This window comes from Haemaphysalis longicornis, unplaced genomic scaffold, assembly GCF_048455015.1.
Source record: "Haemaphysalis longicornis isolate Haplotype H1 unplaced genomic scaffold, Haemaphysalis longicornis Haplotype H1 scaffold_12, whole genome shotgun sequence".
Lineage (NCBI taxonomy): Eukaryota > Metazoa > Arthropoda > Arachnida > Ixodida > Ixodidae > Haemaphysalis > Haemaphysalis longicornis.
In genome coordinates this window covers 13,862,233-13,889,461 of record NW_027526225.1, presented here as the reverse complement: position 1 = coordinate 13,889,461, position 27,229 = coordinate 13,862,233, and the positions used below count along the sequence as shown (strand labels likewise).

The window sequence follows — 27,229 nt, the reverse complement described above, 5'->3', positions numbered from 1 at the left end:
TCCTTCATAAGGAGAGCAGTAAAATACTTATAAGAGCGTCGTACAAGGAGGGACAATCTCTCCAATGTTATTCACAGTACTCAGATTTGCTAATGACGTTGCCTACCCAAATAACTAGGGGGACGAGCTGCAAAGCATGATCACCGCGCTAGACAAGCAAAGTATAATGGTGGGCCTGAAAATTAATCTGCAGAAAACTAAAGTAATGCTCAAAAGCCTGTGTAGGGAACAGTGGCTTGAGATAGGTGGGCAGGCGGTGAAAGTGGAAAGCGAACATATTTACCTAGGCCAAGTAGTGACCCCGGGTCCCAGCCATGAGGCAGAGATACTTAGGATAATAATGGGGTAAAGTGCAGTCGGCCGTCTCTCTCAGATAATGAATGGCAGCATGCCATTTTCCCTGAAGAAGAAAGTATGACAGCTGCATCTTACCGGTACTCATCTACGGGGCAGAAACTTGGAGGCTCACTATTGCGTTCAACGGAAACTGAGGACAACTCAGCGAGTATTGGAACGGAAAACGGTAGGTGTAACATTAAGGGACAAGAAGAAAGCACAGTGGGTCAGAAAACAACCACCTGTTAAAGACATATTAGTAGAAATTAAGAAGTGGGTGTGGGCAGGGCATGTAAGGCGAAAACAAGGTAAGGGTTGGTCATTAAGGGTAACAGAGTGAATCCCTAGAGAACGTAAGCGTAACAAGGGGCGGCAGAATGTTAGATGAGCAGATGAGATCAAGAAGAAGTTTGCGCTGATAAATTGGTCGCAGTTAGCACAGGACCGGGATAATTGGAGATCTATGGGAAAGGCCTTTGCCCTGAAGTGGGTGTAGACAAGTTGCTGATGATGACGATGACATCATATCATTTACAGTCAATGCTGGGTTGAGCAGCAATGCGATCAAAATCTTCACAGTCAATATACAATGATGACTCTCACCTGCAAAGACCGCAGAAATCAGTGCCCCGTTCAAAGCACACCGCCGCTGAACAGATGGCTGGGTCGCCGTAGGTGATCCTTTAGTTTTTTGTAGTAGATTCCCGCCGTCTAGTGGCGCGTTTCCTGTCCTGCGCAGTCCAGCTTTTGGAGCGGCAGTGCTTTCCGCGTCCGTTGATAAGACTATTGTTAAGCGGCCGTCAGCCCGATCTTGCCAGCAGCCGGTGGAAGGGTAGCGTTTCTTGCCGGAAGGGGCCACGCATTTGAGGAACTGCAAATAGCACGGGAATCAGTGCCGCGTTCAAAGTGCATAAGAATTTCGGGCGAATAGACCTGGCGCGATTCTTACTATGCATCTGAATCTCCGTTGTAAGATCCTCCGCCAGCTTCAGGACGTGCCAATTAAGGTCACATTCGCGAGTCTCGGAGTTATCACTATGCGTCGATTATTTTACTTGCACGGCCTCTACTGTTCTCTTTGGCGGTATTCCATCGAGTTAGACTGGGCTTTCTTGGAGTGAACCTCCTTGGTCCCACTCTGGTAGCAGGTGGATTCCTGTCGACACCGATTATGCCATGCGTTACGGCGTTACACGGGCGCTTTCCCCATGTGTGTGCCACGAATGAGGTCGTTGTTGCACGTGAGCCGTCGTTTTGCTAATCACGGACTTCGGGCAGTGTAGCTTGTGACGGCATCAAGCCTTACCACCGCGGACCACTCACAGACCAATGAACTCATTGAAAACACTAACAGGACACGGATATGCTCGCAATGCATGTGTCTGCCGACCATTGTGACTTGTACTTTCCACTACCTTACTTTACTCTAGCCTAAAAAAGTTCCTGCGCTTTTGCAGCCGCCCGTTCCATAAGGGCGATTTCCCGTAAAAGCCGGGTGAGCATCCCGCCCCAACACCACCGGCTATTCTCTTTTCTTTCTTGTTTTGACAGTGAAGTTGCCCTTCCATTGGACATGGTGTTGCCTGACTCGACCACGCCGGTAATCGGAAAGTGCTGTGACACCGTGGCCCCATGTGATTGGGGCGGCCTGGTTGCCCAAAGCACAATTTCCACATCATAGGCAACTCCGAAGTACATACATGACCGATTCGGGGCTCCTTCGCCGCTTTTGTGCAAGCCTTATCAATCTTTTGAGCAAAGGTATGTCCTGAACAACTCAACTTCTTCTAGAACAGGTGTGAGGGCAGCCCACCACTGCTGCAGCTCAATTTGGCATATATTATGTGATCTTGGACACTATTACTTTGATTGGGAAACATTAGGCACGAGACCACGTTGGCTCGATTACAACTCCATTATACGGCTGCATTATAACCAATGGTGGCCAGAAATTGAAGTTGTTATAAAAGATCAACAGCTTCAATATCTTGCAATGTGTTTCTTGTTTTTTTGTAAATCTCAACTCCTCAGCTACAGTTGTGTAGATTATTCCTTTTTACAGAAGCCGATGTGTCAACATAAATAAAGAATAAAATTGAGTTACAATCTGGTCGAAGATCATAAGAAAACAGACAATTGTTAATAAGGCACATGATTATAAGAAAACAGACAATTTTTACTTTTCAAACATTTAATGGTCTTCGTCAGCCTCCTAAACGTTACCGGATGACACACCGGCATTGCTAAGGTCGTGCTCCACCAGAAAACAAAACCATGATCGTACTACCGCACAGACTTCAGCCGGCACAGAAAGATAAAGCAATAAACAGTGAATACTTCGGCAAAATTTAGTATAAAGCACTCCAGAAACGACAAGAGCTGCTGGGAAAAAATGGGTAAATTCATGGGAGTAAACATTGCGACCAGCGGTGAAAGCTGCATCCAAGGCGGCCATATGCACTTCCAGTAGCACTGTTTTTTATAGTTTTGTCTTGTTCACTGCTTGATAGATGCATCATAACTGCAGCCGTACGTAGAGTGCACAGCTTGTTGATTGCCCTTGGGCGCTTTGCGAAACACTTTCAAAAAATGCGGCGGTGGATATTATTTTATTCCTGTCGCTAGCTGTATGCTTGCATTGATCCGCAATGGTTTATACTTCTTATAAAAGAGTGAGGTGTACAGAATCCTGACCAACTGTCTTCAGCGGTGTGGATGCAATCCTAAACCGCCACAATAACCATGAAGTTGAATGCCGGGTATTCACCGGTAAATTTTACGACGCCACTTCGGCCTTCCTAAAGAAACGGCTGGGTAAAAATCCCACCAATCCTGTCAATCACATAGTGCAACAAAATTCGATTTGATGCCATAACTTCTTTCTACTCACGCAAATTTATTTATTCTCTCGATATAGTCCTACAAGTAACACACTCCAAAGACGAATACACTACTGCAGCATTTATAATAATGACTGGCATGCAATTAGGTTCTCACGTTTCACAAGAACAACTTGGTACCTTGATAGTGGAGTAATGTGTAAAAGCTCTCACCTGCGACTGTGGCTTATCTACCTCTTGCCGGAAGCAGTGCAGAAGTGAACCACTGCTTTGAACGACGCTCTTTGAAGCGCTATTTATTGCGAACAGGTTGCCGGGTGGCTTTGAACCTCTCTCGCATGGTACCTCCTCTCCGCTGTAGCTTCCTACATTTCGACCTCCTCTCCACCGCTCCTCCTCGCATAATGAGCTCTGCCAGCATTCCCCTTTCTCACGATTCTTCTGCATAATGTTTTGTGGCGTACCCCCGAACAGACGGTATGTACTCCGCATTGCCATTTTTGCGCAAGAAGAAGCACGCGCAAGGGGCTCCATATAAGCGACGCGTTGCTCCAAACATTTAAATGGCGAACTGTGATTCTTTCGGCACCGTTCGGAACCGGGCTTACGAAATGCAGTTTGAGACTACCGATTGTTTTTGGCGGGAATCAATCGTGTAAAGAGTTTAACACATTCTGCACCATGTAGGAACGCATTGATCACTCGTCCCCTGTCAGGTGCAATAATTTTGCGTTGAGCTAATGTGATGCATCCGAAGTGGACATTGGGCAACAACGTTTTCAGGCGTTACGATTTTTCTTAGGTCACAGCAATTCAAGATTAAAACGTTTATTTTCTATAAGTTGCAGTGCAATGATAAACCCACTGAAGTCGGATTCTGTAAACCATCATGGGTTGTAAGAATCAAACCGCTTTCCAACAAATATAAAACTTCGCACCAAAAAGCAACTATCTCACCTAAGCTCTGACATTGCCCTCATACAAGTAGTTTTAGATTAACGGGACAGAGAGATAAATCTCTATTACGCTGCCATTTGTACTTTTAGCTAACTGCATCTTGCTTAAACCAGTATCGGCGTAGGCAAACTCTGTATACAAGAGAAACTCAGGAATGTCACTACGTTATTTAGTGGCATATTGTACTAAGCATGCGACCACCCAGAGAAGTCTATTGCTGCCTAAATTAATAGCGTAGCCACGGTAGGCGAATTTCACATACTACGGAGTTTCTAACAGCGCACGATCCGACTACTGCCATTAAGTAGCTGATGTCCGAAGTGGACATTGGGCACTTTGGTCGCACTCCAAACGCCTTGTAATGCACTATGGTGCAACTCTTTCTCAGCTGACCTCGCGCCCAACACAACCTTGTATACAAGTCATTCGTGCTACCGTATCGTGAAATTTGCATTTGTTAGGCATTGTTGCTATTCCGTGTCTCTACTTTGCTTCATCAACATCTGGGATTCCTAATTTCTGTAAACCATATCGTTGAACGTGGTGTTTCGCTGACCTAGCGGACGTCAACCTTATTGGAGATTTAAAAGCGTGTTTCTATTTTCCACATAAACCTTTTGTCTTTGATACGGCTTGCTCACATTTTGGTTCTGGTAAGTTCGGTAAATTCAGTCCCTGGTCCTGATGTTTGGCATCATCGTCGTCGTCGTCATCAGCCTACTTACATTCACTGTAGGATGAAGGCCTCTCCTAGTGCCCTCCAACTGCTCCTGTCCTGCGCTACTCGGGTTTACGCCCGACTTTCCTTATTTCATCCCTGCAAAGATGCACTGCCCTGCCCCTTCTTCTAGACTCACCTCTTGGTATCCACTCTGTAATCCTAATTTTCCACTGGTTGTCGGTTCGCCTCACTACATGGCCAGCCCGAGTTCATTTTTTTTCTTTATTTCAACTATGATATCATCCACTCTAGCTTGCTGTCTGATCCAGGTAGCTTGTATTCTGTCCCTCGGTGTTACTCCTAACACAGAGCAGGCCTAAGTTTGCTTTCTAGTTGTTTAATAACGAACTAAGTTTCAGTTCAATGCGTCCTAATCGGAAGTATGCACTGGTTGTAAATGTTTTTGAGGACAGAGGTGGCTTACTTTTATTATTTGGAAGTTCTTTTCGAGTGCTCCCCAACCGATACCTATTCTGCGCCAGATTTCTCTCTCGTCGTTGGGGTCAGCGCTAACCATCTATTTAAGATACTTATACTATTATACTTTTATACTTATACTATTATACTTTTTCAAGCGTTTCGTTTCCTAGGCTGAAGAGGTCGTTTTGGCACGCGTATCCCTCAGTACTTTAGATTTATTCATATTTATTTTTGTCCCCACGGCCGTGCTTCCGGATTACTCCTCAAGCATCATTTTCAGTTGTCCTGCCATGTTAAAGCACGGCATCTATGTCGTTCTCCTCTAGCAATGAAACAACGTATTCCGGTTTTGGCATCAAACTGCGTATGTTCGTACGTGTAACTGAGAGGTGAGAATCAAATGCAGTTGGGGAGGCTTGGGGGCACTTTGGTCGCGATTTCTTTTTTGGCTAACTTTTATATGCAACGACAAAGTCAGTTTCGCGGTCTTAAATGTAAGTTGTTTCCCCGATAGGAAGGATATCGAGGGAAAGTTTAAATATGTATTTTGAGTGGTCTTCCGAAGAGTAAAACCTTCTTCTGAGCTTGGCGCGTGCAGAGGGAAACATCTTCTCCAGTACAAGAACCAGTTCCTTCGAGCTTTGGGATGGACGTAAAATTAGTCAAATTAGCCGAGCTAAGTTTGCTTTCCAGTTGTTTAGTGAGGCGCCAAGTTTAAGCTTGGTATATTATAACCGGCAGTATGCACTGGCTGTGTATTTTTTTAGCGACAGAGGCAGATCACCTTCCATGCTTTGTGAGTGCTTGTAGAGTGCTCCCGAACCCGTACGTATTCTGCGCCAGATTTCTCTTTCGTGGTTGGGGCCAGCACTAACCATTTGTCGGAAATGTGTCCTAGTTCTTCTGCCGTTCTATTTCCTAAGCTGAAGAGGAAGTTTTTTTATATGCCTAGTTTTCATATTTATTTTATCCCCACGCCCATTCTTTCTGATTGTTGTTCCTGAAGCATTGTTTGCAGGTGTTCTGCAGTCTCACTCCGACATATTATGTCGTCCGCGAAGCCTCAGATGGCTGAAGTATTTCCCGTTTATCCTTAATCCTATGTTTTCACAGTCAAACTTTCTGAATGCCCCCTCTATACATGCTCTGAATACTTTTGGCGAAGTGGTATCTCACTGTCTCTCTCCCTTCCGGATCGGAAATTTATCGCTTTGCTTCAGGAGGGTTATCGTGCCCGCGAATATATGTCTTCATATATGTCTTCCAGAAGTCTTATGTGGGTATCGTCTATTCACTGGACTTTTAGTGCTTCTGGCAAGGCTTCGGTGAGTACGGAATCAAACGCTTTCTCATAGGCTATAAATTTCATGTAACGGGGTTTAGTGTATTCTGCGGATATTTTTTTAACTTGATTGACAACGTAAATTGGATCCATGATTGAGTACCCATTCCTAAACCCAGCATGCTCTCTAGGTTGCTGGAAATCCAGGCTGTCACCTATGTGGCTAACTATAACTTTGGTAAACAGCTTGTAGCCAACAGAGAGTGGCCTGATGGGTCTGTAATTCTTGGGGTCCTTCGGATTTCCCTTCTTATGAATAAGAATGATGTTGGCGGTTTTCCAGGCTATGGGCACTTTTTCAGTCTTCGAGCATTCCGAAAATACTACACCAAGTTTTGCCAGAACAAGAACTCCTCCCCCATCAAAAGATAAGCGGTTATGGCGTCGTCACCTGCAGCTTTAACTCTTTTAATGACTGTGAGAGCCCTTTTGACTTCCTCTTAAGTTACTAGTGGCACATCGCAAGTTAAGCTCGTACGCTCAGCAGTTTCCTCTGTTATAAGGTCGTTGGCATACAGGCTGGTGTAGAATAGTTCTGCTCCCTTTATTATCTCATCCACGTTTGACGTTAAGGTACGCTACTCTTCTCCGAGTGCGTACATTCTGTCTTTGCCGAAGGCTAGCTCTGTCTTAGTTGCTTTCAAGATTCCCCCTATTTGCAGCGTTTCCTCCATGTTATACGAACAAATGTCGTTGTTTTCACATTTGCTAATTAATCAGTTTCGACAGCTCGGTTAGTTCAATCTGATCTGCCATACTTGACACTTTCAGATTCTAACGCTTGGCAATTAGTTCCTTCGTTTTTTTCTTTATTCCTTTTTCAGTTTGTTCCCTAGGCTCTGCTTCTCCCACAGCTGCTGCTGATTCACTGATTGGGGATGTTAGGTTCTCATTTAGCCTGTCTACACCATTCCCGTTGTGCTCATCTACAAGGGCGAATTTGTTCATAAGAGCCATTTTAGACTCGTGCGATGTGACTCTTACGGACCCCCTGTGGGGCTTCTTAGTTTTCACGAGTTTCCTCCTTCCTCTTTTCATATTCAGCATTAGCTTGCATCAAACCATTCTGTGGTCCCTGGCCAGAATCTTATTTGCCACCTCTACGTCTTGCACAGTACCTCGGTTGTCACTTAAAATGAAGTCAATTTTGTTTTTTGCTGTACCATCTGGACTTTACCATGTCCATTTCCTTTTCTTTCGTTTGTGAAAGAATGCGTTCCTCAACCTCAGGCTAGTCCTCTCTGCAAATCCCACCAGTATCTCTCCTCGTCGGTTAATTGGCGTGTTCATGGGAGGTTGTGACCATTACAACACCAGGGTAGCCATTCCTGCTCTGGTAAGGCAGTGCTTTACCAGCAATGGTCGCCGGGGTGAGGCCGCACCCCAAGTGTCATTTGCAATTTCATGAACACGCAGATATTTTTAATCCGCTGGGAATGGTCCATGACTGGAACTGCGCACAAATAAACTGGACCAAGGGAAGAGAACACACACAACGCAGTTTTCAACTAAATTTATTATCAGAAAAAACACACATATATATAGGCTATGTCACATGATTTCTTGGGGGCACACATGCGCACGGGGACTCCGAATACACGTTACACGTGCGTTGCTAACAGGTTAATCTCTTTATCCAGTAAGACCAGCGATGGGTGACTCACACAGTCATATTTGTGAGAGGAAATGGGGAAGGCTTCTGCCAACTCTCTTGTCACCTGTTTCTTGTGGGAAAATAAAATATCTGTGTTATCAAAACATGGCGTGCAACCACATTCTGCGCAGTGGAGGACTAAGTGGGTGAAGGGCCGCCCCTGGAGGCTCGACACAGCGTCTAGTTTGCCCTAAATACACATGACCGCATGTCATCGGGATGCGGTATACGACGTTTTTCTTGCATTCAACAAAACGCCTCGAATGACGCACTGTACATTCTTGTGTGCCTTGGGGCTGTTCGAACTTCTTTCGAACCAAGGAGCACACACTACTCAGCTTATTCTTTGCCGAAAACGCCACCTTCACACCAAATCGCGCTGCCACGTTATTTAATCGATGTGATAACCCGTGCACATACGGGATTACCGATAGCGGGCCTCGCTCATTAGGATCACGTCCTTTTTCTTTGGAACCGTTGCCCTCTGACAGGATGGCTTTTTTCACTTTCTTGCTCGCCACGAATAACACCGCGTCGGGGAAGCCTGCCTTCCTGAGCCGCGCTACTTGCTGATTGAAGGACTGCCCCACACCGTGTGGCCAAGATTTCTTCACTGCCGACTTTAAACATGCCACTGCAATACCCTGCTTGACTATTTTGGAGTGGTTTGAAGAAAAGCTGAGAAGTGGCTTCTCTGAACGGGGCGAAAACGGCCAACAGACATGATCCGTTTCAAAAGCGAGTTTCAAGTCCAGGTATTGCAAGCTGTTCCCACTCGGAGCCTCGCAGGTGAACTTTAACCCCTTCCCTCGCGTACGGAATGCATCCAATACTTTTTCTTTAACCATTGTTAAGTTGGGACCAGTTGTCAACACCAAATAATCGTCTGCGTACCTGAAAACTTTGATCACAAAATCTTGGATGTCCCCGACCAGTTCCCTATCCAGAGAGCCAAGAAAAATAGCGCTCAATGCAGGTGCTACTCTAGAGCCAATGCAAACCCCACTTTTTTGCAAGTACGTCTTCCCACCAAAGCCGACCACAGTGCTGCTTAAGTAAAAGCTCAGCAATTCTAGGAAACTCTCCGTCGACATACCGGATGTGTTACGGAATGCTACCTCGTCATTCTCTGCTGTGATGCATTTTTGAACACACGTCATCAGCTCATCTTGGGGCATTGATTAGTAGAGTTCCTCTACATCTATGCTGAACCCAGAACAATTTTTGGTGTTCAGGGATGACAAGTAAGAAACCACTCCCTCAGAGTTTGTTACCAAAAAAGGGTCGTCTACACTCAAAGAATTCAACATGCGCTGCAAAAACCCTGCTACCACGAGCTGCCACGTATGACGCTCTGATACTATTGCTCGGAAGGGGATATCTTGCTTGTGTGTTTTCGCGGAGAAGAAAACATCCAGCACCGCTCCCTTCGCCTTCTTGACTTCACATGCTAACTTCTGCAAGTTCCATTCCTTCAGGAGCTCTAACGCTCGCTTTTTTGTTTTTTCAGGAGTAACCTTAACTTCCTTGAAGCATTTGTCTAGTGCTAGCAAAGCTTTCGCTTGAAACATATCTTCAGGAAGCACCACGAAATGACCTTCTTTGTCCGATTGTATGACACGCAGGCCGTTGGCGGACAAGTGGCATGCAACATCTCGCACTTTGGGTTTAACTCTATGGCTCTTCTTTAAATTACATACAGCGTCCACACATTCAACTACGCATCTCTCTCTTTCTTTCTCAGGTACACACCTTGCGATATCTCTGGTCAGGGCCAGCTGCTCCACAGCGCTCAGGGAAGGCTCCACACAGCACTTGGGTCGCACTTTTAGGACATTTTGATGTCGTTCCTGGACAGGAGTGTCACCCAGAATCAACAGCTTTCCTTCCGCCGCCAGTTTCTTCTCTTTCCGGGGTAAGAATGGACGAACATAGTTCCACAGTGCTTCCGTGATACAGTCAGCATGTGCACTCCCCTCACGGAACACTTTGTAGGACTTCTCTCCACTGCTGTTCCGCGCACAAGCCACACGTAGACAGTCCTTGAAGTGCCTCTTTTGGTTCCAGCATTCCGACCGAAGCGTTTTCGTTATTCTTCTTCCGTGCCCTTCAGAAGGAGGAATCCATCCAGTCACCACCCGTACCTCAACAGGAGTCACTCTTCGTCTGACGTGCCAGCCTAACACTCTAGAACGGCACTCACAAGCGGCGATTAGCGAGACGAGAACTGCTGGATTAGTGAGGTCTAAGTAGTTACACACAGAAAAGGGGCCCGATAAACTAGAAAGTGGAAAGCCGGGCTAGTTGAAAATGGTTCATGACTGGAACTGCGCACAAATAAACTGGGCCAAGGGAAGGGAACACACACAACGCAGTTTTCAACTAAATTTATTATCAGAAAAAACACACATATATATAGGCTATGTCACATGATTTCTTGGGGGCACGCATGCGCACGGGGACTCCGAATACACTCCGAATACTCCGAATGTTTCAAGCGAAAGCTTTGCTAGCACTAGGCAAATGCTGCAAGGAAGTTAAGGTGACTCCTGAAAAAACAAAAAAGCGAGCGTTAGAGCTCCTGATGGAATGGAACTTGCAGAAGTTAGCATGTGAAGTCCAGAAAGCGAAGGGAGCGCTGCTGGATGTTTTCTTCTCCGCGAAAACACACAAGCAAGATATCCCCTTCCGAGCAATAGTATCAGAGCGTCATACGTGGCAGCTCGTGGTAGCAGGGTTTTTGCAGCGCATGTTGAATCCTTTGAGTGTAGACGACCCTTTTTTGGTAACAAACTTTCAGGGAGTGGTTTCTTACTTGTCATCCCTGAACACCAAAAATTGTTCTGGGTTCAGCATAGATGTAGAGGAACTCTACTATTCAATGCACCAAGATGAGCTGATGACGTGTGTTCAAAAATGCATCACAGCAGAGAATGACGAGGTGGCCTTCCGTAACACATCCGGTATGTCGACGGAGAGTTTCCTAGAATTGCTGAGCTTTTACTTAAGCAGCACTGTGGTCGGCTTTGGTGGGAAGACGTACTTGCAAAAAAGTGGGGTTTGCATTGGCTCGAGAGTAGCACCTGCATTGAGCGCTATTTTTCTTGGCTCTCTGGATAGGGAACTGGTCGGGGACATCCAAGATTTTGTGATCAAAGTTTTCAGGTGCGCAGACGATTATTTGGTGTTGACAACTGGTCCCAACTTAACAATGACACAGCCGCCCAATTATTCTCTGTGTTGCCACATGTCTCGCACAAAGGGACAAAACGCATGCCTTTGGCGTCCCGTGCGCTCGGCTGACTTGAAGGCGCCGTCGCTTTCGGAGCTGCGCCCCTCCGCAATCATCCCTCCGCGTTTCGCACCCCTCAGGCCCTTCGTTTTGTGTAAGCACCAATGCGTAGGGCAGACATTGAGTTGTGAACGTTTCTAATCGCAGCACTTTCGAAGGTTAGGCAGCTTTATTCACATGCGACGTACCAGGCATAACAAGCAACGCGGCGACGGCAGGGAAAAATTCGGGGGGGTTGAGGGGCTGAAGCTCGGTCAGCCTCCCCGCCCCCCTTGCTACGCCACTGCAGCCCACCTCAGAACACCACGCAGTATTTTCCGAGTGAAGACAGGTACTCGACCTATAATAAGACTGCGTTTTGCACGACTGACGACGACATGATCGTAAAGATGGAGGACATAAACATCAACAATATCAGGCTCATCTGTACGCCTGCTAGCCCATGGTTCGGGAGATGCAATGGGGCTCCAGCAGCTGCTCTTAAACCCAGGCCACTCCAAAAGAGATCAAGGTCATAAAGGAAAGGAGGGCTTTACCAAGGCCATGTCATCGCACATATGCCTAGAACCGTTCATCGTAGAATCGATCGCGCTGCACCCCCACGGTGGGTTGACGATGTGATGATCGCAAACAGAACGCAGATAAGTATCCAAAACATCATGTGGTAGACTGTTCCACTTCAGGCTGCGGTACTTTGTGTTAAATTGGTGGAATATAGAGGGCGACATATAATTCAGAATCACCGCAAAGTTGCCTTCTGTGCATTCTCTCATCAGTCACAAACCGCGGTAGTCCCGCAGCCGCAGTTGGTGTGCTGCTGCCTAGTCACCCAGGACATCAGGCACCGCAGAAAGAGGTTGCTCATCGTCGTCTTGATCGGTGTAATTTCTCCCACTTCCTCGTGTTGCTGCCGCAACCTTCAACTTTCTTGACGGCTGCTGATTCCTCTTCGCCATCTTCATTCTACATCTTGGCGTGGCTAATGTCGTAGTTTTGCCGGCCAGTACGCCCCACAACCTAGTCCAAGGCGCCATGACGATGATTCTCAATGCCCCAATTTCTGCCCTGGTCACTTCGCAGTCTACCGTAGCCGCGAGTGCCATAGGGGAATCGCCATTCTGGAGCCAAGTCTGATTAACGAGCTCAGTCGTGTTCTGTTTGGAGAGGCCACAGCAGGGCTCCTCTACAGCGAGTGCGGCACTGTGCCTCTGAAACTACGATCGGGGCGGCTGAGTGGTCTTCCAGGAGCTTCCTGGGGGATTGCCAACAGCTGCCATCAAATCCGCCTGACCTCCGTGCGCAAGACCGCCGACATAGGGTTCACGGCTGGTGGTATCCGATTGCCCCGCTCAGTATATCGATCAGAGGCGGAGGTTCCTGGAAGCGCCAACGCCACCGGACGTAACAGCAGAGAAGCCAGCATCTGCAGCAGTACCCACCTTTTTGCAAGTGGCCGCGGAGATCGCATCCGCTTGCGACGTCCACCTACGTGCTCTGTTTGCAAGAAACCCCGAAGATTGGTAGCGACGTCCAGATCATTGAAGAACAAGCTGAGGGGGCTCTCGGTCGGCCGCATTATTGTACGTTTTGGTGACGGGGTCCTACGAGAGCCAAGGGGCGTGGCCGTCAGCAAGGACGACGCGGTCAATGCTAGGTGGGTTGCTAGGTACACTGAGAGAGAGAGATCAAACTTTATTCTGCAGCTCAAGTTCGAGCCGTGGAGTTATGACTCCTCGGAGGAAGGGGGTGTCCCACGGTCCTCCGAAGGTGGCGGGCTTGGCGGAGGTGCACAAACAGTTTCAGTGTGGGCAGCCAAGAGCGACCACAGGGCTACCCGTAGGTTTTCGGGTGGAGCGGCCCAGCCAGACCACGAGTAGGGAATATCACGGGGGAAAGGGTTAGTCGGAAGAAATGTGCAAGACGAGGTCACCCGTGCACAGCGCCAATATGTTCATTGTCCGGATAGCCACCGCATACCTGACAGTGCGGACGGTCTGGGGACTTCTGTATGTAGTGGAGGAACCGATCACAGGGGAGAGACAATGTCTCGCATGTCTAATATATGTAGCGTGTCTTCATGACATGAATTTAGATTTATCCCTCCAGCTGATAGGATAGTTAGTATGGGCGATAAGAATCGTCACCAGCTCTTAGGACGTGTCCGTCGCAGATGCACTGCTTACACGCAGTGGGAAAGTTCTCCACCTTACCAGCCTCCGCGGTTATCTTGCGGTCACCAGATGGTGCCGCGGTGTTGCCGTGCCGGATGACGGCGAGGTAATGGTTTAGCATACCTGCACTCTGTTCAGGAGCTAGTTAAAGAATCTTAAGGAGTTTGGCGAAGTAGACCCGCGTGCTGATCTCGAAGACCTTTTCGACATACTCAGTGGGCATCTAATTTGTCGAAATAGATTGTCCCCGGGACGCGCTTGATAAGGGCATTTATTTCTTTGTATGACTGTTTACGGCGTGAAGGTGCGAACGAAACCAGAAGGTCCGTGTATCTGGATCTTCCAGTAGCGATTTATTTGCAGCTACACAGCTTGTGACGGCTTCTCTCACAAAGTAACGGTGGGCACGAAGCTCCTCCTCGGAAGATATCAGAACATACGTTTTTATAGGTATAGGCTGCACAGCTGATCGAGAGCAGGAGAAAACACTTAAAGGGCATGATAAAGTTATCATGTAGATCGCTCGAGCACGTCTTGCGTTAAGGAGGATTTCTTTTATTCCCCATAAGAGTCATGGACGTTTGATTGGACCAATGTGGTAGAGGAGGTGCGTATGGGTTGCAGCATAACTTAAGCAAGATGGAGTAAACAACATGTATGTGAAACGTCTGTGTGCCCGGGTTTGAACAGTGGTAAATCTATCCAGCAAAGGTCAGACTATTTTGTACGACATCGAGATTTGTTCCATTTTACTAACAATAAATTCATATACTCTCCCTTCCGTTGCTACAAAATCTCACGTTGTATGGTATTGCTTCGTATAAGATTTTTCCAAAGCGACTATAACAAAATCAGTTGGTGAGCACTATCTTACAACAGTTTGAATTCCGAAACAGTCATACCAAGGCAACGTTGTGGCTGCTTCTCGTGTCGATAATGTGTCCGGGCAGAGTGTCAGGCTGTTGGGCAACGTCGTGGATTCGGCATTTCTGATGAGAAGTTGGTGGACTGCTTGACAACATGCTTGTATCGTGTTTTCAAAGCTTTTTTGAAGTGTGAAAGAGTCTTAGCACATAGAGAGCCAAGCCTATAAACAAGCGCGCGGAGAGAGAGAAAAAAAATCCTCCGTCGCATGCCCCCACGCTAGGGACACGTGTAAATGCAGAGCATAGTGGGGTTGAAGCGCGCGTCGGCACCCCCAAAGTCCCGTTGACGTTGCCCGACGGCTTCCGCGACGGCGGGTTCCGGGACGGCGGCGGCCTCCAGACGACGACGCTTGCTCGCCGCCGCCTCTCGTTGCCGTACGGCCGGGTCCGCGGCCCGACGCTGACGTTTCGAAGCTGTGTCTTGCTCTCGACTCGAAGGGTCCGCTTCTCGACGCTGACGCCTGGCCGCTGCTTCTCGTGCACGCTGGTCGGGATCCGCTTGTCGACGTTGACGCCTGGCCGCGGTTTCGCGTGCACGAAGTTCGGCGTCGGCAGCGCGCTTACGACGTTTGCGCTCGGCGTCGGCAGCCCGCCGCCTCGCCGCCTTGTCTTCTGCCGCCGTCAACGAAGACGATGGTACGACGTCTTGAACTGGTGCTTCGGCGCTGATGTTGGATTGCGTCGAGGTACTAGTTGAAGGTCTTGCTTCCATCGCTTATCAACTGCGACCGCCGACGAACGCAAGAGAACAGGCGAGGAGCAGCGGAGAGCAGGCGAGGAGGAGTGGGGGAGAGGGCGCACCTGGAACGGCTGTTGCGGACGCCGAGGCATGCCAACGCCGACAACGCCGGGTGACATCGTGAGTTAAAGAAATGCTCTGCATTTAAAATAAACGGAAGATAATATATTCATCCGAGTACATTAGTTATTTTTCCGCAGCCGTCTCCTCCATCCAATTTTATCGCCCCGATATATTACATAAATAAAACGTTTGATTGCGTGAACAACTTCGGCAACTTCTTAATCGCTTCTATATTTTCCGATGACCAAAATTAAATAAGAACGCAATCTTGGCGTTCACGTGAAGGGCAACATGTATAAGTAGTTGCAAAAGAATTTTCTCACGATTACGGTACTCCCGAATGGAAAATTTGAGCTTTGCGCGAACTGCAATCTTCTCGCAGGCCGCGCGTAGGTGCTGCGTCTCAAAAAGTGATCTCGACATCAGCAAAAGCAAGACGACGCACGTTAGTTTGGGGTTGTCACGCAGCGCGACGTCGCCGCCGGGCATGCCTCGCGCAGCCTCGGCATACAGCCCTCCCCCTCGCCCTTTCGCCAGTTTTTAGATGCGACGCTGAGAGGAGCATCTCTTGCCCGCGCGCGCCCTCTCCCCCAACATCTGTGGCGCACGCAGTGCGGCGCGCTCTGTCACCCGCCGGTGGGCGGCGCTTCGCGCGGCGCAAGCGCGCTGTGCGCATGTGCAGCGCCCTCTCTCTCCGCGGTCTCCTCTCCTTCGGGCGCGCTGCGCATATAAGCGGAGTGCCGCGCTCCGACAGGTCTCTCAGTTGACGGTCGTCCACGCTAGGCTTGCTCTTTCTCTCTCTCATTACCCGACGATTGCTCACGCAATTCGAGTAATCGACCCAACGGAAACGCACAATGGAACCCCCTTCAGCGTCGCATGACACCAGGGTTCCCGCGAGGGGAGGTGGGCGTATTTTTCTTTTCCTCAGCTTTCCTGCTTGCTCTTCTCGTGATCAATCTGTGTTTTCTTTGTTATGCTGCCGCACCCGTAGAACAGATGTCGGAAGCCAGACTGTCAACCATAGTGATGGGAAAAAAATAAACGGTTGTGAACCGTTTATTTTTTCGCCAAATGCAAAACGACATTCATAAAAAGTATTTTGCATACTTTAAAGCGTTTGCCTACGAATAAACCAGTCAGTGAATTTTCCTTCAGATGTCCAAGATAGGGGCTCTATTTTGGCCCGTGGTTATTTAGCCCAGGTGATGATAACAGGGTTTGCAATTCTAACGCCGGCATTCTTGCTGCTGTTTTCTCGCTGTGCGCGTTTTACGCGTGCTGTTTTGCCGTTCGTTGTTCTGATTCCACCCTATTTAGCCGGTATGCAGGGGTCATGTACACCCGCCTGTGCTAGTTAAGTAATGCCGGTCGCACAGCACAGCTCTGGTTCTCTAAGTCAAGAAAAATAAGCCCTCATTGCTGGGAGGGATAAGTAAGGGGAAATATGAACATTGGGGGAAGCCACGAACATTTTTTCTTCGTTTTTAGACCACTGGACCCAATAGGGATGAGACAAGCGTCTTTTTAAAGTGACGCTTATCCGCGCCAACCACGAAACGCACTGCGGCAATGCTAGCTTTATCCAGGGTGTGAGCTTTGTGATAATGATGATGACGATGGAACAGGAAAAAAATCCTGTGGTTAAAATCGCATGTGGGCCCGTCGCATTATGCAGACGACGTCTGTTCTATTGCGCCATTCCGACAAGGTGGAAGTAGTTTCCATTTTGGAGTTTGACTTTTCCTCTGCTGCGCATACTTCCAAACAAATCAAATTCAAACAAATCAATTGCAGAAACCCACTTAGTTTCACGGTGAGAAAGCTTCGAGCTTTCACCATCTTTCTCGTTAAATGAAAGGGACTTCGATTTTTTGTACGTTTACCCTGGAAGCAAGTAAAACGCAAAAAAAAACGCATTCGTATTGGTGGCAACGCAGTCATACCACTGGGTAGATTGATGAGTGGATGGGGCACAAGTGAACGGTGAAGTAGCTGCTGCTGGTACGATTTCGGTGCCAAATTTTCTTCAAGAGCGAACGAGAGTAAAACTTTGAAAGAGTAACAGAAAAGGTTGTTAGCCGCTTGAACATCAACGTCTCACAAAGGAAAAGAAAACCCTGCTCCTCGTCTACAAAACCCCGCTTCCACCAAAAGTACGAAGCTAAGACCAACGCCGCCAGACGTAAGCGTTTTTATGACCTACCGCCCGCAGCCTAATGATGAGTCGGTGCTTTTGGTCTGGAGGTGAACGTCATTCCGGCCGTTGTTTTTCTCCCACATTCGATAAGGTGTCTAGGAAGCCTCCTTTTGTTGTTTGGGTCACCGTAACAATAAGAAAGAGACGCTTCGGCTGGCGCTTCACCGCGTATGGCACGTGCCCTATGTTTAACAGTCGAGTCCTCTACAATGCCAAAGCCGAAGAACCATTCAAGCAGGAATGTGGAGCCGTGTATTGGGTAATTAACACAGGGGTGCCTTGACGGTACTCGGTTTCCCTTCTTTTTCACGTAAGTCAAGTAGGCAGCCCTTGCGAACTCTGCCGTTGGGCTACCCGCATACCCCCCTGTCTGTTGTAGGCCCGCAGCATGCGTTGCAGAAAAGCGGCTTAGTGTGACGGGTGGAATGATACGCGGCTCTTTGCCGACGCTTTACTACGGCGGCATGTTTTTACGAGCGCCACTTTCGCTTGGTGCTTTCGGAGAAGACGTCGCATTATATTTAAATTGGCGAACACCTCAGCAGTGCTGAGCAAGAACGAGGGATGGCTGTCTTGTGGAACCCGCTCTCCCCATTGTTCTGCATGAGGTAAGCCGCCACAAATAAATCTTCTACACGCGGTTTTCTGAGGATGTAGCTTGTCTTTTGACGTAGAGGAGCAACACAGACATCGGGTGGCTGGTGTCCACAACTTCATTTTTAGATGAGCTTCTCGGCTAGGCAGGAGCGAGACAGTGCTTCGCGGCATTCACTCTTGCTGCTGCTGATTTCAAAACTGCACGCCCTCGGCTTCCGAGCTGAAGAGACTTCGTCGTCTTCGGTCGGACTACGTGACACATACGACTACGCTACACTCTCCCAAAGAAAACTTTTGTCTTCGTGAACGTCTTGCCCAAACAAAACCGCAATGTCAATGCAAATTAGGCCTCACTAACTGGGCTCGCTCAGTGAACATTATTTTCTGCTACTTACCCCACTAAATTAGTGATACATCCTAATAAACCACGTGCAAATCTACGCAAGTCCAGCAGTGACCATAATGTTGCCCAGGGTACCCGGACTTAGGACGGCTTCTTGTGTTTCACGGATTGCAACACGTTCTACGACGGTTGCAGCCGTTTTTGCATTCCGTGTGTTCCGTTAATTCACTTCGTATCCTGCTTACGCGGAACCTATTGCGCATGCGCGCGCCGGAACGGTGAGGAGCATGGCAAAGGCCGGCCCTCGGAACAAAGGTGAGACTGCCCATTCGGGTCCCTGTCAACACGATACGAACGGACGGGATGGAGCATGCAGAGTGATAAAACTATCTAATAATCACGGTGTTGACAACACACAGAGTCAACACAGAATGGAACTTGTCTTCCCAAGCAACCACGGATGTCCGTCGGACGTCCGAAATACAGCCGAACATCCAATGTCCAGCTTGGATGGCCACTCTACGTCCATGTTTGGATGTACAGTTTCGGACGTACAGCGGGCATCCAGACACGGATGTACAAGTCCGAATGACATCCGCCAATGGACGTGCAAAGTTACTACGAAGCATCAAATACCGGCTTAAATTGAATATTCAAGCAAAAACAAAAAAGCTACTTTACTTTTTCAATTAAAAAGATTTTGTACGTATTTCTAAAATTAAGACTAATTTTTTTACTTTTTTGAAGCAGCTCACGGTCGCCAACGGTTAATCTGTTTTGAGAAGGATATATAAGAATGGAGAACCGCTAACGAATCATGGGAAGCAAGTTCACTGGGTTCATTTATGCCTGTCTGCCCGGTAGTGTGTTGGCGTCGTGCACTGCAGTGTTCATTGTAGGAACTTCTCGTTATGCGATACTGGAAATTTTTACTGAACATTCAAAATACATCCGATTTCGGACGTCCGACTGGACGTACGGAAGTGTTAAATCCGGACGTCCCATGGGCGTACATGGTACGTCCATCGGCACTAAAACGGACGTCATACGTACGTCCGCTGGAGCCGGAATGGACGTACGGTGGCCGGCCGACGGACGTCCGATGGTTGCTTGGCATTCTGATCAAAACTCCGTACGCCGTTGCTTACCATGGATAATTATAGATTGACAGTAATGAATATTTCAATTGGTTCTAAGTGGATGAATATGGAGTATCTTGATTAGTTTCAAATACAACGCAACGACGTGGATTAAAATGAATTGAGGCGAAACGATGATTGATTAGTGAATAATAAACGGATGATTACAAAGATGGGAATAAATTAGAACACGATAACTTGGGACTTCTTAGAGTAGACTAAAGTGAATTATTATACATTAAGGTGATCATTTGTGTAGATTAAGATGAATTAAAATAAATAAGAATGAATTAGTTTTGTTAGATGGCTTATTTATGTACAATACCGCCAGTCTCTTCCCGAGGCCATAGCAGCTGGCCTTGCAGATTTTGCATACAGGTAGCTCACAAATACACCAGAAACATGCGGCAAACAGATGACAGCCAGCTTTAACAACGGTTGGTTCGAGCCTGATGTTACAGCATACCTTGTTCGTCTTTCTAAGCTGAAATAGTCGAGCGCCATATATGTCAAAGAAAACCATTTACACTGTGTATATATATAGTATGGCGCTCGTAAGCAGAAGACCAGATCAAAGGCAACGTGTATAAGTGCTATATTTGTACACTGCTAACATCAGCCTCCTCAGTGCCGTCACGCCCGCGTCGCAGTATTCTTCGAGCGCTCCCACGGTGTAGAGGACGTGCACTGCTTCTTCTTCGTCTTGTTTTTGTTCTTCGGGCGATTTCATTCTCGCCTGGCAGCGCAATGCACTTCCCTATAAGCCACCTTTGCTTCGGGCGACCGGATCTTCTCTGGCCACCCTATCCCGCCTGTGCGCGGCACGGAGCCCGAGTATTCTCACTGACTCCAAAAATGCTATTGACGAGTTCAACAAGGCTTTCTCTGACCATCCTACTGTCCACCAGATTCAAGCTATGGTCAACATACTCGCTCAGAATGGCACTAAAACTCGCTTGGCATGGATACCGGGACACATGATGCAGGGACATGGCAACCAGACCGCGCACTCTGCGGCTAGGGAGAGCCTTCTCGTAACCCCTCCGCTGGATGACCAATCCCCTGCTGCTGTCTCGCCCACCTCCTTTCGCCTGCAGCTGGACCACGCTCGCCACGCCCGCCGATGCCGCCTAGCATCAAGCACTCCGCTTGGCTACCTACACGGCGTCCCTTCCCTACCACGCCCAGCCGAAATTTTCATTAATAAGACTCTTGCGAACGCTGCTGTCACTCCTCACATAATATACAAATGGATTCACCCTGGGACGTCACCACCCCCACGTTGTCCGCACTGTTCAGCGACTTCTATCGCGGACCTAAACCATTTAATCTGGCACTGCACTGCATTCTCAGACCATCGATATATTATCGAAAATGCACTCCCAAATGGTTCTTCACCAGCTAATCCCCCATACCATGACCCCCCATTCCTTGCCGCGCTAGGCACTTTTTCCCTTGAGAGCGGTCTCGCTCGAGTAGTGTGAGCCGGGGCCTACAACCCATTTGGTCCCTCAAACTGGACAATGAGATCCTCAATGGACAATTAGATCCTCTACGGCCCTTGAAGATTCAAATAGTGTTATTCCTCCCTCCCTGCTATTCCCATTTCCCCCCTCTGGCCAACCGGCCGTCCCATCCCAATAAAGGACTTTACTACTACTACTTGTGGGGAGCCCCTCGCGCTGCGCAAGCCCTCGCGCAAGCCTGGATACGAACCCGCCGCGCGGGGGGGGGGGGGGGGGGCGGGGGGACGTGCTCGTGCAATCGAGGCAGCAGAGCATCGACAGGTCGGCTACAATCGCTGCTTGTTCGGAGTTGGGTTTGGCTAAGTATCGGGTGTCTGATTCATTGGTTTACGTTTAGGTACATCTTCGTGATCGCATAGGCTTTTGCCATGTCTATTTTTTGTCCCGGCCAGGGGTCTTCTCCCTGGTCGGCTAGTCCCTTGGCGTAGGACTTACCCCTGTACTACTTCTTGAGGAATGGTGTGACGGCTGTTCCTGTGGCTTTGGTCCCTACGAATGGCGGTGCGATCCGGGTTAAAAAAAATTACACCATCTCCCCGAAGGGAACTATGTGGTGAGGTGATGCAAAGCATCTCGGAGTTCCCCCCCCGTCGCTTTCTCGGCGCGGTCATGTTGTTGACGAGCGGCATCCGGATCCGCCTGGCGACGCTGACGTTTCGAAGCGGCTTCTCTTTGGCGAACCGCATCCGGATCCGCTTGGCGACGTTGGCGTGCCGAAGTGGCTTCGCTTTCTCGCAGTGTGGGATCCGCTGCTCGACGCTGGCGTTTCGAAGCGGCTTCACTTTCGCCAGTTCGCTGACAGAATTGTTGGCGTCTATTCAGTTCATCGGACAAGCTGCAACTGAGGGAGCGGCGCGCGGAGACGAGGAGCAGCGCGCGCGCTATCGCACAGCTGGTGGGGAGGGGGGGAGCGGAGGAGAGCGGCCTTATCGCACAGCTGGAGGGGAGAGGGGGAGAGGTGCGGACGGACGCCTACGGACGGACATAGCCCCGAGCAAGAGATGCTTTGCATCTAAAATTTCAAAACTATTCAGAGGGATCTGCAAGCTGTGAGTGAGCACTTCTTGAACGTGAAGGAGGTTAGACCTCCTTCACGTTCGGAAGGGCGGAATCGCCTGCATATCTTCGGATAAGGCCTGCTTGGTCGATCTTCTGAAGTGCTCGACATTCACGTCGTTCCCAATGAGTCCTTTTATCCCCACCCACCTTGCCTACACAAAAGGAACTGCCCGAGGAGTAGACACGGAGATATTACCCAGCGAGCTGCTTGAGCAGTTTCGGGATGCCGCGGTAATCTCGGTGTGCCGTTGCTCCCGTGTAGTAGAAAATACCACTATTCAGACAGAATCCGTGATCACCACCTTCGCGGGTATTGGCGGTGAGATGTTTGAGTGGCGCCCCCTGGCTCTGACGTCAGCTTAGGGACTCACGCCGCTGTCGTCTGCTACACTTGCGCCGCTGATACACTCGCTCCGCTGAGGTCCGCTTGTGACGCGCAGCAAAACCTAAGCTAAACATCGCCCGCTTTAATCTTTTAGGGCATCGAAAAGCGTATTTCCAGTAATTCAGTTATTTTTCCAGTTTCTGACAGCTCTTAATAACTTCAAGCTGTATACCGCAAAAGTTTGCAACGAATGAGGAGAGAGAGACCAACTTTCTTCAGAGCATCGGTCAGATAATCGTGTGTAACTCCTCCTTTCTAGCTTATTTGCCAGGTCCAGGGCTCAGAGCTCCTCGGTAAGTATGCAAAATGCGTAGGCTCCCCTAAAGTATTTTCGATATGTTCATATAAATACTCAACAGTCTAATTGTACGCACCAAGCAGCGCGTCCCTACACGCGCATCGCGAAGCAGGAAACAAAGCGGTTGTCTTCTATTTCTTTCGTTGTTGTATTCTTTCGTTGTTGTCTTTCGTTGCTGTCTTCTATTTCTTTAGTTGTTGAGTTGTATCAGGTGAATGCTTTTTCCAAGGCACTAAATTTTCTGCGCCGCCACGCACGTCTTATTAGGAGGTTTGGGGATGCTTGAGAGGCGCAAATAGTTCGTGTGGATACGTTCTTCAGGCTGTGAGGCATACACTACAATCTTCAGAAATTGGCTTTCGGTATGGCTGCGTACAAGAAGGTGCATATTCGCAGCGTGAGTTTATTTCCATGCAAATGCAATGAGAAGGTTTGTGCTACGCCACCGCGAAACGGCGCAGACGACGTAGTCCAGAGTACTGGAAGGCGACTTTTCCGCCCCCAATTTTTATCGTAACTAACGAACCGAATCTCAACACGAACAGCTATGACATGATTACGGTGTTGAAGGCTTGATATACTCGCTGAGAAACGCAAGAAATGCTGTACGTGCCGGTTTTCAGTATTATTAAGAATCATAACCGATGAATACCTCCAAGCAGCTATTTATTTTTTTCCAACCCCTTCAGGCGCAAAGAACAAATCCTTGCCTACTCGGGATGACATTCGATGAAGTGAAGAAAATTATTCTTACTGTCTGTCCTGGACTGAGGAACCCGCCCACTAACGAGATCGATTTTACTGCTAAAGTTTTTTCCTCCTCCCCCTCCTCCTCGTACTCTTGAGTGCAGTGTTATTAATCTGAATATTGGGAAGGCATGACTGTCGGAAATGTGCCGAAATGTCCCTCAGAGGTCTGAAGAAACATATTGTTACTGTATTTTTACCGTACACGTTTCCCGTTTTGCTCTATAAGCCTCCATACTGGTCAAAAGTATGCACCAGCACGCGCCTATACATACGTAGGTTATTTGGAACTCAACTTACATTTTTTGCGCCCCATAGTGCATGTCGGCACACTTTCATGCTATGACAACGTAAAGTGATGTGATACAATACGTTCGAGCGTTCGGCAAGGTTGCAAAAACTGTTTTACCTTACATACTTACCAGGAATCGTAGTGCCTTCTGCCAAAGCCGAGAGCCCCGAAGGCCTGAATTTTGTTTTGGTCTTGCATTTTCGCTGCTGTCGGTTTTTAGACTCAGGATGTTCTCTTGTCCGAAAGATTTCTGAATACAGGAGCTGACGCTCCGACTCTCCGCGCAAGACCGGCTTCGCAGGAAAGGGGCCACGCCGGCAATGTTTCTTCCGAAGCGGTGCCGAAAACTATACTGTAAATCACCCCCTCAGCTAGTGTATGCGATTGTAAGTCTTTTCTTATAATAAAAAGTTCCGCATACGCAAAATCTGGTGCGGACAAACATCAAAAGTTACCTGAGTGCAAAGAAACAGCATATAGGGCGAGCCCGAGTGAAGCAGACGACAAATGCGAGAATCCCTAAGCCGACGTCACGAAGACGCCCTTCGCAGCGCCACCCGTGGTCGCGCTCACCGCCAATATCGTGCCCATCGGAAATTAAAGTCTGGTCTCTCATCTACAGGGTAGAACCGTTGTCCCCCCGACCTAGTCAATGCCGCAACTGCTGGCGCTTTGGCCACAGCTCAGGGTCATGCAGGTCCGCTTCATGCTGCTGTAATTGTGGGGGCGCGCATTTGGCTAGCCAATGTACCACAGACGATCGACCTCTCCTGTTGCCTTTGCGGAGCGTCTCACACCGCTGTTTATTCCAACTGCCCGGCCCGTTCATCTGAAATCAGTATCCTTGAAGTTCTTGAAAAGCGCCGTTGCTCTCGCAAGGAGGCGATGGCGGTAGTTAAAGAGAGGACGCATGGATATGCAGCACCGGCTGCCCGCCAGACACCATCCAACGAGGCTTCCCTTGCAAAAGCGACAGCGCTTGCTCTCAAAGAAGTCCTACTGGAGGTTTCACGCAATATGGTTGCGTCTGTAACTGAGCAAGTGTCCAATCTTTTGACAGTGCAAACACAGCAAATTGCGCAGGCACTCTCTTTGCCCGTGTCTTCCTTCCAGCAGAAGGAATGCTTGCAGTCCTCATCCCCGCCTCCCAGGCATCAAGAGCCCCAGGATTCAGCGGTGCGAGCTGTAGATCTGTCAAGGAATCCTTCCTCGGCGAGCGCACTCCAGAGTGCGACTTCCAAGGAGACAGCAGGTCCAAGGTCTACTCAGATGGCAACTGTCCAGGTTTCGACACCTTCTATTTCTGTGACTTCTCAAGGTCAGCGTTCCTCCACACATCTCTGCCCATACGATGAGTCAGAAGTGGAACTCGACATTTCTACTGCGTCGACGAGGCGCCCTGACGTTAAGCGAGCTACTCCATCCACTTCGCAACAAACCACTTTTTCCCCAGAGTCGCGATCCAAGAAACCTAAAGAGGGCCAAGGGGAAATTAAACTTAAAGAAAGCATCTTGGAGGCAGCCATGGCTGTCATTCACTGTCCATAATGTCGACCCGAGTACTTCAGTGGAACTGCCGTTCTGTAGTTGCGGCACTGACAGATCTGAAATGTCTTATGACTAATCACTGCCCAGTTATTATTCTCCTCCAAGAATCCTGGCTATCTAGAGGCAAACCATTTACTTTACCCAATTTTCGCGTGTTTCACTTAGATAGGAACACACGAGGAGATGGTCTGCTTATTCTAATAGCTACAAAGTTTTGCCACAAAGCCAAGCTGTCCTTCCAATTTTTGGCACCGGTTAGCGAACTCATGGCGGTGGACATCAGTCTGCCAGTTTGCTTTTCATTCTCTCTGCCTATTTCCCCAACGGAGTGTCCACCAGAGAACACCTGGATCTGGCCCTTTCTTCCTGTAATAAAAACGTCATAGTGGCCGGAAATTTTAATTCACACCATGTAAGCTGGGGCGTCAAGACGGATACTTCGGGTTGGCGTTTGTTAGACTGGACAGAGGAAAATAATTTAGTATGTCTTCACTCGGGTAGTACGACTTTTTCCCGGAATCTAACGCGCTCAGTCTTAGACCTAACATTCGCAAAGGGTGGGTTGGTTTCTACTTGGCGTACAGTAGATGGTCCTACAAGTAGCGACCACGTTCCAATAGTTTTTGGTATTGTGGTTTCCCCAACCACACGCGTGTGGTTCGGACCTTGGTTAACTATGGTCTCATGAAAAAGTTGATTTCATCCCTTGCATCTCTACCCAGTGGTTCTATGGAGATTAGGGCCCTAATTGTAACAGCATTAATGAAAAGTTCGCTAAAAAATTCGAAGTTTATTGTTTCGTCAACCAAGAGAGACAGTATAAGCCCGTGGTGGAATAATGATTGTGCGAGAGATTATCGACGTAGGAAAGCGGCGTGGAAAAAATTTATTCATAATCAGAGCCCCAATAATTGGACCAATTTCAAGTATTATTCCGCATTTTTCGCCGAACCATCTGAACGGCTAAGCAAGACTATCATTCCCAACGATTCTCCGCGGTTTCTGAAAAGAAAAACCGGCGTATTCTTTTTGCTTTTTTTGCGTAACCGCAAGAGCACTGACGATAGACGCAATGGTACATCCATTGTGGAAACGCCGGAAGAAAGCTCAGAGGGGCTCGAAAAAGTCACCCGTGCCTTGCAAACAAGGTTTACGGCGACTCTCCGACCCATGATAATTGAAAATACCCCAGTTTTAGACTTTAATTCTGTCGCGATGGAGGAAATGGCGAATACAGTTATGCGCCTCCCCGCAGCCTCCCCAGGGCCAGATGGCATATCGACTACAGCGATAAAGCTTCTCTTTGAGGGATATCCTCACGATCTGCTAAACATTATCAATACATCATTGGAGACAGCATGGGTGCACGAAGATTGAAAAATTGCAAAAATTGTACTATTACTAAAACACCCAGTCTCGGCGTTATCCCGGACAACATTCGCCCAATTGCTTTGACCAGCAACTTAGTTAAATTGATAAAAACAATTTTGTACGGCCGGTTACTTCGATTCCTATACAGGGAAAATTTACTGAGTGCACATCAGATTGGCTTCTGTCCAGGCTGCTACATTTGGTCTGCCCATGTGGACCTGGAGAGCCGTATCCAGTTAGCCTGAAGAAATAAACAAATTTGC

The 27,229-nt window shown here is 48.4% G+C and overlaps 1 protein-coding gene across 1 annotated transcript; it reads right to left on the bottom strand.

The window, feature by feature from the left end:
- Window positions 1-1,402: 1,402 nt before the first annotated feature.
- On the bottom strand, window positions 1,403-11,021 carry LOC144161514 (uncharacterized). The gene is made up of 3 exons (XM_077692175.1): window positions 10,986-11,021; window positions 9,788-10,570; window positions 1,403-1,492 (listed from the first exon to the last, which is right to left on the bottom strand). The coding sequence occupies exons 1-3, from the start codon at window positions 11,019-11,021 to the stop codon at window positions 1,403-1,405; spliced, it is 909 nt and encodes a 302-aa protein (XP_077548301.1).
- Window positions 11,022-27,229: the final 16,208 nt, after the last annotated feature.

Bases quoted from the DNA above. Each gene is read 5' to 3' on its own strand.
- LOC144161514 (XM_077692175.1), bottom strand. From the start codon at position 11,021: ATGCGCTGCAAAAACCCTGCTACCACGAGCTGCCAC. The intron at 10,571-10,985 runs GTATGACGCTCT...ATTTTCAACTAG, and splicing joins CTGCTACCACGAGCTGCCAC to CCCGGCTTTCCACTTTCTAG. The intron at 1,493-9,787 runs GTTACTCCTGAA...CGGTGTCGACAG, and splicing joins AATGCTTCAAGGAAGTTAAG to GAATCCACCTGCTACCAGAG.